We start from the raw sequence: 12,416 nt of genomic DNA on the forward strand, positions 1-12,416 counted from the left end.
ATATATGGAAATTTTTAAATGAATCCAAATTTGAAATTAAATTGATTTGGATTTAATTTAAAATTTTCCTAGTCATCATTCAATTTTTGGAAACCCCTCTCCCTCTTTCCCTAACTCCCTCTCTCTCTAGCCATACCGCCGGCCCCCCTCTTTGGGCTCCCCATTAATGATTCAATTAACTCCTTCCCCTTATTTGAAATCCAAAATTGATTTCAAATAATTTCCCCCCTCCCCCAATTGCACTAAAACTGAAATTAATTTCAGTTTTAATTCCCTCTCCCCTCTCTCTCCACACCACCGGCCTCCCCCTTTGGCTCCACCCCATTAATTTTTCCTCTAATGCTTTAATTGCATTTTAATTGGGAATCAAATTTCAAATAATTCCCTCCCAAATCCCTTAAACTGAAATTACTTTCAGTTTTCTAAAGTAAACCCCATCCCTCTCCCTCTCTCTACCGCCGGCCTCCCCTCCTCCTCTCCAAGCCGCCCCCTTCTCCTCTTGGAACTTCTTGTGGCGACCAATCATCTTCACCTCCATGTCGCATGGCGGATCCCGAGCTAGAATGGGGGCTTGTATTCGACGCCCACGGTAATCTCGACGTCCTACAATCGTCGTTCTTCGACGCGGGATTTGACTCCGACGACGACACCGTTGGAGCTTACTTGGATCGGATCCTCCCGACCCTCATACACACCATCGACAGACAAAGTCCAGACTACGAGTGGACCATCGACGGCCGACCTCCCGTGCCACCTCCACCTCCGAGTTCGTTGGCTCCTCCCTCCTCGTGGCGACTTCATTTCTAGCGTGGACAATCTTCCTCCGCTCAACCTAGATTCGTAGGAACGAGAGAAAGCCTCAAGGTGAACAACTCCGTATTAATTGTTAGATTCAAGTTATTAGCTTTTAACTTTACGTTGTCCTTTGTATTGCTTAAATCGTACGATTAATTTCCTTGTAATTTCTTTGCCTAAGCAAGTGGAACACAAAGAATTTGATAACCAACTTTGAATTGATGCATATTTTTATAAGAGGTTAAGCAACTAGTAAATCTTCTTTCATAATCTTGTGTAACTCACCTTGCATCACATCAGACTTCTTATTATGAGATAATGAATAGTCAAATAAATTTTCCTCCCTCATGGACTATTCAGCAATCCCTTCCACGATGAGATTAGCATCTCATCCAAGGTGTTTGTTCGTTTTCTTTATTATAAAGTAGTGTAGGCATATCGCCTCCAAGTTGTGTACACAAGGTGTTTGTATTTCCTTCTTCCTTCTCCCTTCCAAGGTTTTCTTTCAGTCTCCTCTTCTCATCTTCAAAGTTCATGTTTTAGTCTCATGTTTTGCCACCATAATCCCTTTTCTAATACAAACTCTGAAAACCAAGATAACATGCACAAAAAGGTATCATTGGAATTATGGTATTAGCGTTGATGCAGTAAAGGCCATATTAAGAGGTGTGGTCAAAGAATTGTTACAACTTTTTGAACTAGGACTACAAGTGTACCTAAAAGTTCATTAACTGAACCACCGTATCCAGTTTAGGGATCAGCCAGACAGAAAAGATGCTTTTAGCCAAAACTTGACCGTGAATGCAACAACCCAAAAATATGAAAAAGCATTTTTAAAAGGAAATTTTGAATTTCTATTTGAACAAGGGCGCTTCGACACTGCATTGAGCGTTAGAAATTGTTGTCACGGAATTGAAGGCTATGTTATACAGTAATTATGGATTCAACATGTCACGCTATAACTGATTGACTGAATTACACCACGGGTAGAGGGTGATGACTCTTAAAGGATTATTGAAAGCCACAGTGAAAATAAATGATAAATAGAAATAAATGAAAGATAAGATATAATTGACATATGGATAGATATGGACAAGTAACAGATGGAATGATGAAAATACTACATTAAAGCTGGATGTCCTGCTTAACTGAATCTAACATTGATACATGCATACATTGATAATATTAATAGACAACCATATAACATTGATGCATGTGCATAAATAGCATATGGTATGGATACGTGCACTGATAGTCTATGAAAGATAAGGAGGATAAAACTAACGACTTATTATTGACATGACATGATAGATACTAACTATTGATGACCATTGATTTTGAATGCTAAATTGATATATGATGGATTGATGTGAAACTAAAATGTCACTATATTATTGAATATGCTACTGATATAATTAAGTATATGATAGAAATTGGTTTCAATTGTAGATATTGGTAACTTGTTAGGTTAAAATATTCATTATTTGGTTTTTACATGTTTTCAGGGAAAAGTAAAGAAGCTTGAAGGTGATCTACGTGTTGGCTTCTAGTAGTCTTTCTATTTGTCATATATTCATTGAATGGTTAAATGGTTGTAAATGTAAATATAAAAGATACGATTCTTTCAATTTAGATTACAGTGAAGTTCTTCAAACATCTTAAGAGGGCCTATTCAAATCGTCATTAGCCTTGGCCAATCTATTTGGTCAGCCGAGGTTTCATAGTCCTTTAAAAGATTATTTCTCCCACCCTTGACAAAATTTTCTTTCACGTGTGCTTAGCTTTTAGAGTTCTAGCAGATTACTAACTTGAAAAAATAATACCCGCCATTTGCTCATATGCTCAAAGAGAATAATTGTCAGCAAGGCATTCTCATATGATTGTTGGGATCAACTGCCAGACAAATAGCGAAATGAAGTGTTTCATCCAGCCAATTGTGAAGGTTCTAGACGCATTACTTTAGGTACAAACTAATCAATACCCTTACATTGCAATGGATGAAAAAATAATATAAATAAAATTGAATAATTAGTTGTACTGTAAAAACACCCAGGCTTGAAGATAAATTATTAATTTAACCTGGCTTGAGTTGAAGTGACGAGGACATCAGTGGAAGGTTCCAGCGCGTCTATCACAGGAGACATCGCAGATCGACGGCCAAGATTAGGAGCATCTATTTATGAGTTATTTTATGTTATTGTATTAGTATTATTTTCATTATTTGTTTTAGTTAACCTTTGTACCCCTATGAGGGAGTTTAGTGAGTTGTTGCCAGAGCGCATATTTGTCTTTGAGTTTTCTTCGTTGTGGAGGCCTATATATAGAGGTCCTAGACTTTGTATTGTTTTCTAAGATTGCTTAATAAATTTCTGGTTTTCTTCTCTCGAGCTTGAGAGTTTTTGAGTGACGAAGTCTCAAGGTGTGGGCAAAGCAATACCCACCAGTCGCGGAGGTGCTACGGGCTCGTGGTCCAACTTTCCCCTTGCTTCAAGCCGTCAATTATCCTCTCCCCTTCCTCCCAAACTGACAGTCCTCATCCCCTACCCATCTCCCCAACCCGACGGCACCACATCCCCTCCCCTCCCCACCACCCGTCGGCTTCCAACACCCAACCCAAACCCATTGGAATCCGACAGGTTCCCTCCATATGTCCGCCCCTCCCCACCTTCCTCAAGCCGTCGGCCACCTAGTCAATCCTAGCCGCCGGCTTTACCCTCACCCATAGAATCCACAGTCAATTAGCCATTAATACTTTCCTTAGATTATGAATTCAAATTCAAGTTATTTTGAATTTCAAAACTTCGTAATTAATGTAATTCTCTCTTATGAAACATCCCAATTAATCCTCCAATTTGAAATTAATTTCACATTTATTCCTCAATCAACATTAATTGCTTGGGCCCCAAATACATTGCATTTAGACATCCTTCCTCTCTCCCTAATTTCAGATTTCACTTCTCCTATTCCCCTTGACTTAAAGCCTAAACCTAGCGCACACCCTAACCTCTTCCTCTCCTCCTAAGGCTGACCACTACTTCCCCTCACCTCCCTTGCTCCTCCACTCCGTTTAATATCAAGTGATACTATCTTATTGAGAGTAGGGGTGTCAAATCGGGTCAGCGGGTCAGGTTCGAGTCAAACCTGAATTGACCAGACTTTATACGGGTCAACCCGAGCCCGACCCATTTTTGTAAACGGGTCGGCTCTGTCGCGCGGGTTGCCGGATTGACACGACTCGACCCGGATTTTGAAATACTACCGCGGCGACAGAGCAGCGGAAGTGGCTGCATGCGTCGCAGGTGGAGCAGCGGGAGCAGCGGCAGGACCCGTCGCCGCTTCGGGTTCGTCGCTTCGGGACGTGCATGCGCGGAAAGCGTTCACGCTTTGGCCGCTTCGAGTTCGCACTTCGCCGGTTCGGGACGCACACCGCACAGGCGCGTCGCCGCTTCGGGACGTGCACCGCTTAGGCGTGAGGCGTCGACACGACTTGAACCGAACCCGGGCAGAGCAGGCAGCAAACCGGGCAGAGGATTTTCGGGTCATTTTCGGGTTGCCGGGTCAACCTGAACCCGACCTGTTTTTTGAAACGGGTCATTTTGTTGAACCCGAACCTGACCCGTTTCACAAACGGGACAACCCGAACATGAAATTTTTCTGGGTCGGGTTTCGGGTCGGGTCAAAAATTGACACCCCTATTTGAGAGGTTTTACTCCTCCTTGGCCTCCTCGCTAATGCATGGTCGATCCTGAAGTTGACCACGGATTTGCGTACAATTCTCAAGGACAAATTGATATCCTACAATCGCCCTTTTGACCCCGACTGGGAGTTTGAAGATTCCGTTGAAGACTACGTAGATCGCATACTATTTCATCTCGCTGAGACTATCGACGAACGACGACCATCCAGACAATGGGAACTTGTCGGACGTCCACCAACGCCTCCTTCTCCAGCTACCCTCCCGTGGATCAGACCATCGGCATCATAACTTTCTTAGTGGCGTCGTTTGGTCTGCTGAAGATCTCTCGCCGCTAAAGCCCCTCATAGAGTCTGAGTGAGAAAGGAAAACTCGAGATGAAAAGCTCTAGATATTAACATGTGGATTATTATTACAGCACATCTAGTTCTATTGTATTTTCTGATCTTATTTTAAATTGATCTGTTCTCCTAAAATTGTAACTGCATGCCAGAGCCAAACGTCAATGGATAATTCATAAAATTAATTCATGTGATTCATTAATCTTAAATTAGCAAGCTTACAATAATTTTATTATTTCCTTGCAATTCCTGGTTGTTTCACATCATGAAGGCATTAAATGTTGAGCAATTAAATTTAAATGTAAAGTTAAAGATAATCTCATATAGTAAATGTAATTAGTCATTAAATAATATTAGGCATACATGAATTAATAGTTATATGTTTATATAAAAGAGTTGATAGTTTTTTATTTGAATTCAAATGCCAAAGTACTACCATGAATTTTGTGATAGTTAGGTATTTAATAAAGAAATAATACATTTCCATTTCAAAATAACGACATTATATTCAATTTTATACGTTGGCATGCATGGCATAATAGTTAAGTATTTGATAAAATAACTACGCTTTAAAATTTAAAATTGGGCATATCATATTCAACAACAACATCAAGCCTTCATCCCACTACGTGGGGACGGCTACATGAATATTTTTTTCTCAATTGTATCCTGTTAAGAGTCAAATTCTTAATTAAATCTAATAAAGAAATGTCATTTCTAATATTTTCTAGCCAAGTTTTTTTAGGTCTACCTCTACCTTTCTTAACATAAACCAAATCTAATACATCTACTCTACTAAATGGGTCATCAAAAGGCCGTCGTTTTATGTGATCAAATCATCTAAGGCAACTCCTCACTAATCTTATCTTCCACTGGAGCTACTCCAACCTTTTTACGTATATGCTTGTTTCGAGTTTTTTCACATTAAATCCTAGTGTCCTTTCTTTCCGCTACAATTTTTGTTTCTTGTTTGTTTCGTTGCCTAGTCTTACTTCCCCAACAGGCAGATAGGGCATGCTAATGAAATTGTAAATGCAAACAAAGGAGAAGAGTAAAATAGAAACCAACCAGATTGTGGAGGTGAGACTTCAATCCTTTCTTCTGAAGGGTGACCATCACTAGAAATGCCAAACTTGTCTTCCTCTGCCTTTTCTATAACATGATTTTCCTGAAACATTTGGAAATTAAAAAAGGAATCTTAGCCTAATGGAGTAAATTTTTATGTTCTTTATTACAATTAAACAACATAAGTTTTGATTTAAATAGTAAACATATTGATTTGCATTACAAATGAGTCAAAGCTAAAATTCTTTAAGGCATATAAATGGCATACCATGACCTTAGGAATATCAAATAATGGTATGTTGTTATTCATACTTTTCCCCCGTAACTTAACTGCCCCGATAGAGGAGACATGGGCCAGTTCATCGACTTTGTCCTGTTTGTTCTGTTCACCTTTAGACCTACGAACTAGCATTTCAAAAGCACTTTTTCTTTTGGGTGAACCTTCCTGGTTGAATTTTCTTATGAAATCTTTTACTTTCCCCGTAACTTTGTTTCCACGGGTTTTATCTTCTAAAAGGGGATTATCATGCAATGCAGAACAATTTGTGTTACCAGGAACTAGCCTACTTTCCCTTGGAAGTTGTCGCTTTTTCTGACTTTTAGATTGGGGCTCCCTTTCTTTAATCGGTCTAGGTATATCATCAGTTCCTAAAGGCAAAGAAAAGCACCATCATGCACTCAATTTAGGCTTCTTTTGGGACAGCTTCTTAATGCTTCTTAAAGCAACTTTTTAATACAAAAATTAAAAATTTTGTACTAAAAAGCTGTTTTAAGAAGCAGTAAGAAAGCCATCCAAAACAAAGCCTGAATATGAAATGAAATTGAAGTGCGCAGTTAACCCATTGACAGTACTCACTCAGATTGTTGACATCATCATCAAACAATTGACTAAGACTTTTCAGCTCATGATTCTGTTCACCATGAACAATGGACTTGAATTCAGGATTATGTTCATCATCTGCCCAATTTGTACATGAATTTTCGTCAAAATATGGAACTGAAACTTTTTCACTCTGCTTGCCACATTTGCCTGTCATTATAAACGCCCAACAGTCTGGTTAAGCATTGTTTAACATTCCAGAATAGTCTTATCTTCTTGGACGCATTAATTAAATGATGGTTGAAACCCAAAAAAAAAAAAAGATTGATAGCTGTGACCTAATTTTTTACTTGTATGATCTCTGAGAAGCTCTGGACCAAACTCAACATGTGAAAGGCCTTTTGCATTAAGAGCTATATAATCATCTTCCTTCTTGTCTGATTTCTTCTCTTGATTCTCAGTTTCAGATTCGAAAGCTTTAGTCAAATGAGAGAAAGAATCACAGTGGGAAGGTATATCAACTTCTTGAACAACTATTTCAGGTAATGTTGTGAGTCCTCTTTCAATTTCATTTCTTTCATTAGAATAAGAAGGCATGACAAGCATAACCCCTTTTCCTGCCCATTTGTGTATAGAGAAATGGAACTGCCGACTGCTGATATAATCCTCTAAGCTGCTTGAACTCTTTCCATTCTGGCTTTTAACTGTTTGAAAAGAAGGTTCCATCGTGTCTGCCAAACCCTCAAAGCTAGAAGGAATTCGGCGGGATAATGCACTTTGACGATAGGAAGCATAGCTCTTGTTTCTTAGATCACCATGACAAAGAACTGGTTGTGTTGTAAAATAATCAGTAGAAGAAGCATTAGGAGATAATGAAAAGCTGAAAGCATCAGATCGTTCATCCTCATTTCTGGATACAGAGTGCTGGGTTATAGATCCAAATCCTGGATGGTCCAAATCTTTATCCATTTTTTCTGATAAGCTGAGAATTAAATAGTCATGATCAGAACTTTAAAAGAGAGAAAACAATAAAAGGTGAACTTTTTCTTAGAACAAATTGGAATATTACAGGATGCCACCAGACTCTTGTTACCTTTTTTTTTTCTTTTTTGCAAAGAAATCTCCTGCTAGCTGGTACCTTAAAGTGACTTTCTATAGGATAAGTTCAGGGTGGGGCAGTATAAGAACAGTGCATAGACTGGGATTTTTTTTTTTAAGAAGTTAGGATGGAGCAAAATAACTTCATTAATTCATTTTTGACGTGCAATTAATTCAACCAAATTGTGGCTTTGTTTTAGAGGATTCTACCACAGGCCATTGAAATCGTACTATAAAAATACAAAACTATGCCTAACTGTAATTAGTGAAAATGGAAAAGCACGAAAACTACATGTTTTCTGCCACTTCAATAATATTTCAAAGATTTTAAACACGTTAAGGTTTCTTTTCTAATTAATAAAAAACTATAATTTGAACAAACTAAACATATGAGCTAGTGGAGCATTTAACAGATAGAATCTACAAGAAGGGATAAAGTTTCAATTCGATGGATCCGAATTTTAAAATTAGAATAGGGTACAATTTTAACAGCAAAAATTGGAGGAACAAAATGATATGAAATACTTAAATATTTCAAGTAAACCTTAAAAAAGATAGAGAAAAATAGCAAATGATTCACACAAAATCTGGTGGAAAACTCTCCAAATAGTAATTTGATTGCAAAAGAGAGAACTAACGGAAACAACGAAAGCAAAGATACAATTGATCCTCAATTCGAGAGGAGGACCGTTCTCTTCCAATCTCTAGATGAATCTAGAGCCCAAGACACCAAGAAGAAACTCTCACAAGAACACAATAATCAAAACATGCCCTAACCTTAATTCCCACATCCTACTTAAAGCATACAATTAATTAATAAAAAAACAATTAATTAATCAAGCCAAATGACTAAGGATCCCTTGCCGCCCCCTCCTTTCCCTCCAAAGAGTTTGAATTTGAAGTTTTAGTGGATCCCACTCATCTCTCTCTCTCTCTCTCTCTCTCTCTCTACCCCCTAGGGACCGGTTGTAATTGGACCGGTCTAACACAAAATTAATGTTTGGGACACAACTAAATAATAGGATATGCATAAACGAAATAAAAAGGTTATACCAAATAGAATTGTGTTTTTCAGGTTTATTAAACTATTGGAGAAGAAGGTCGGGAATTGCTTACACTATTAAACTTAGGTCAACATCATAATTACAAGGTTTAGCAGCTAACAGTGATAACATTTGAAGTAAAGCACCAAGCTAGGTCATCTGCCATAAATATTTCATGGCATTCAAAAGATAATTAAGTCAGTTTCTATAACTGAGACATCAACAAGAATAACAATTCTTCAATTTTTAAGAATAAGTTTTTTTACATGGTATAACTTCATGTTGAATTCCTTCATCTTCCACCAAACTCTGGAAAGGGTTTACTTTCAAACTATGAAATTTCATTTCAATTCTTAGTGAGAGGTAAAATCAACCAACAAACTATAAAACAAAGAAGAGAACATTAAATCAAGCACCTGGACTGCGAGAGCAAAGATCCCCCAAACAACGACTCCGACCTAATCGGTGTTGGCCGATTAGGACTATTGACCCTTGAGCCCGGAGACGACTGTAAAGCATCCCGATCACCTCTCTTCGGAGAAGAACAGGCTGAGTCGCTGCTCTGGAAAATATCGCTGTAGAAATCATCTCCCAATTGCCGCCTCCGACCTGACCCACTCCCATCGCCAAACACCGGCTTCTCCCCCGACCCGCGACTCGAGCGGCGAGACTCGGCCGAGTCTTCCCGCCCTCGACTCGCTCTAGAATACGAATCGATCGAATCCGCGCGGTTCCGACGGTATTCGAAGATCGACGACCGCCTCGGGGGTCCCCCAAAGACGTCATGGAAGTCGATGTCCGAGCTCCGGCGCTGCGAGCTCAATTCAACTCCGGAGAAAGGGTCGCGAGGTGCGTAGCCGAGGAGGATCCGCTCCCTCTCGGAGACGATTTCCATTTGGAATCACTGAACAGGAACTAAGTTTCCAACTTTGAAGCAGTGGAGAAACCAGGGCAGGAATAAGAAGGGAAAGCGGGGCCCTGTGAGGAAAGCGGCATGTGGAGTGGACAAGAGGAGTAGATTTTGGGAGAAGATAACGGTAGGCTGAGGAGATATTCCGCCATTGCTTTTCTTTTGGCGCGCAGTGGTTTGGCTGCGCTGGATGGGTCCCGGAGAAGTAGAGCTCCGGTCCGATCACCATCCGACGAGATGGTAGAGGCGTAAAACACTAGGACGGGTGTTGCCAGCTCAGGGGAGGTGAGGATACCGTCCGGACAATTCACAATTTCATTGGCGATTTTTATGTGGTTATAGTTTCATGAAATTCCCGCGCCATTTAAAATTGTACTTTGCAAATCCAAATATTTTAAAATTATTTTTTCTTCCACAAAATTTTAATAATTTTAAATTTATTTCATATCTCTTGATTTTTTGTGTTAAACTTCCCAACTCCCAACGAGTAATGACTTAAACTTCGATTGGAATAACGTTTTTACTGTTTTGTAAAACAATTTTTTAGAAAGTTATTTTTTAAATAAGTTTTTAGAAAATTGTTTTAAAAAACAAGAAGAAGACTAGGGGTGTCAATTTCGGGTCACGGATCAGGTTTGGGTCGAATCCGGAACTGATCCAGCACTATTCAGGTTCGGGTCAACCCGACCCGTTTTTACAAACGGGTCAATTTTTCAGACCCGAACCCTTCCCGCTTTGGGTTCGGGTCAACCCGACTTGACCCGTAAACCGGTTTAGCGCCTTTGTCGCTATTCAACTACGCTCCTGGACGACGTTCTTCCCATCGGATCTGAAGCTACAACATTTTGATCATAAGCACCAAAGCAACGAGGGGAGTTCGCTCGTAGGTGAAAACCATCCTAAAAGAAACTTTAGTTCAATCCCAATCGAGGTTTGCTAATGACCTATCGAGGTTCATCAATACTTGGCTAAAGATGAGTTTTACTATAAATAGAAGCATAAATGGTAATAGTTTAAGAAAGCAAGCTATATTTCAGTGTGAAGTCTAGCATACCTCTTGCATTATTTACATGACATATGTTACGTAGAAGAGAGAATTCTGTGCGGATGTCGAACACAGCTCTACATCCATATACCAATCAGAACACAGCTCTCCCTGCTTGCCATCTCAAGAAACTCCTTAACTCATCCAACACACCATAGATCTCCTTAGTTTTGAAATGCATCTTATCTCCAGACACAAATTCATGTACATGGCCATCAATTTCAATCGAACTGAACCCAGCAACCTTTGTCATTACTCTGTCTTCCATGGCTTTCCTTACAATACTGAAATCCTCCAACCTCCCCAAATTTGCATACAAATTGGAGAGGAGAACAAAAGGGCTTCCTTTGCTTGCATCCAATTCAATCAACTTCCCTGCTGCAACCTTCCCAACCTCAGTACATCCATAATTCTTACAAGCCGCAAGCAAACTAGTCCAGATCACTGGACTGGGCTCAACTGGCATAGCGCTCACAAGTTCCATTGCTTCATCTATGAGCCCAGCTCGACCGAGTAAGTCAACCAAACACCCATAGTGCTTCACTCTCGGCTCAACTCCGAAGGTCTTCATAAGCTTAAAACACTCCAACCCTTCATATACCAATCCTCCATGGCTACAGCCATTGAGCACAGCAATAAATGTTATATCATTCGGCAAGGTGCCAGAGTTCATCATTTCCACAAACACTTGCAGTGAAGCAACTGCAAAGCCATGAGAAGCAAATCCAGCAATCATGGAAGTCCAATGGCCAACATTCTTTGATTCAATAGTCATGAAGACTTTATGGGCGGCTCCAATGCTTCCACACTTTGTGTACATATCAATTAACGCCACGCCAAGAGCTCTGTCAAAAGAAAACGAGCAGCGCATGGCATATGCATGGGCCTTTCTTCCTAAAGCAAGAAGCCCCAGATCCGCAACCGCTGCAATGACACTCACCATTGTTGACTCGTCTGCTTTCATCCCCAACATCTGAAACTCGACGAAAAGCTTCAGCGCTTCCCAAGCCCAACCAGTTCTCACAAAGCCACAAATCAAAGTGTTCCAAGAGACAACATTTCTATCAGGCATTTCATTGAACAGCTTGTAAGCAGATTGTAAATCACCGGACCTTACATACCCGTCGAGCATCGCGTTCCAAGAAGCCACATTTTTGTTGGCCATTTGGTCGAACACGAGGCGGGCATCTTTTAAACGGCCGCAGCGAGCGTAGAAATGGACTAGCGAGGTGAGCACAAATACATCGTCGCAAGCGGCGAAGTGGGATTTGAGGAAAAGACAGTGGATTTGCTCTCCTTCGGCGAAGGCGGAAAGATGGGTGCAGGCTTTTAGAACGGTGGGAAAGGTGAAGCAGTCGAGTGGGAGCGTGTCCTGAGCGAGCATGCGGTGGAGAAGGAGGAGGGCCCGCTCAGGGCGTCCGGCTTCGGTTTCGGCCCGGATACGGGAATTGTAGGTGAAGGTCGAATGCTGAGTTGGAAACGAAGAAGATTGCGTGATGAGAACCTTAGTAGAGAAGGCGACAGTGTCGACGGCGTGGGAACGGGGAAATGGAGGGAAAGATGGGGAGAAGGAGGCCATGAAAATCTGTCGCCCTTGTCTAGGAG

At 40.5% G+C, this 12,416-nt stretch overlaps 2 protein-coding genes across 4 annotated transcripts in view; both read right to left on the minus strand.

Moving 5' to 3' along the window:
• Positions 1-9,872, minus strand: part of LOC110107588 (J domain-containing protein required for chloroplast accumulation response 1) — a 28,397-nt gene extending 18,525 nt beyond the window's left edge. Inside the window, exons 1-5 of one of the 3 annotated variants that reach the window (XM_028698301.1) lie at positions 9,273-9,872; positions 7,054-7,697; positions 6,752-6,925; positions 6,170-6,543; positions 5,899-5,998 (exon numbers count right to left, since the gene is read on the minus strand). In XM_028698301.1, coding sequence (XP_028554134.1) covers positions 5,899-5,998; positions 6,170-6,543; positions 6,752-6,925; positions 7,054-7,697; positions 9,273-9,751 — 1,771 coding nt within the window. In that variant the 5' untranslated portion in view covers positions 9,752-9,872. Of the gene's footprint in view, positions 1-5,898; positions 5,999-6,163; positions 6,544-6,751; positions 6,926-7,053; positions 7,698-9,272 lie in introns of all 3 variants that reach the window. The other 2 variants (XM_020837868.2, XM_020837870.2) reach the window with 2 other exon arrangements.
• A 1,033-nt stretch (positions 9,873-10,905) lies between these two features.
• On the minus strand, positions 10,906-12,416 carry LOC110107585 (pentatricopeptide repeat-containing protein At5g48910-like). The gene has a single exon (XM_020837865.2). The coding sequence runs from the start codon at positions 12,388-12,390 to the stop codon at positions 10,906-10,908; it is 1,485 nt and encodes a 494-aa protein (XP_020693524.1). The 5' UTR covers positions 12,391-12,416.

The sequence above is a fragment of the Dendrobium catenatum genome, unplaced genomic scaffold (genome assembly GCF_001605985.2).
Source record: "Dendrobium catenatum unplaced genomic scaffold, ASM160598v2 fragScaff_scaffold_1061, whole genome shotgun sequence".
Classification (NCBI taxonomy): domain Eukaryota; kingdom Viridiplantae; phylum Streptophyta; class Magnoliopsida; order Asparagales; family Orchidaceae; genus Dendrobium; species Dendrobium catenatum.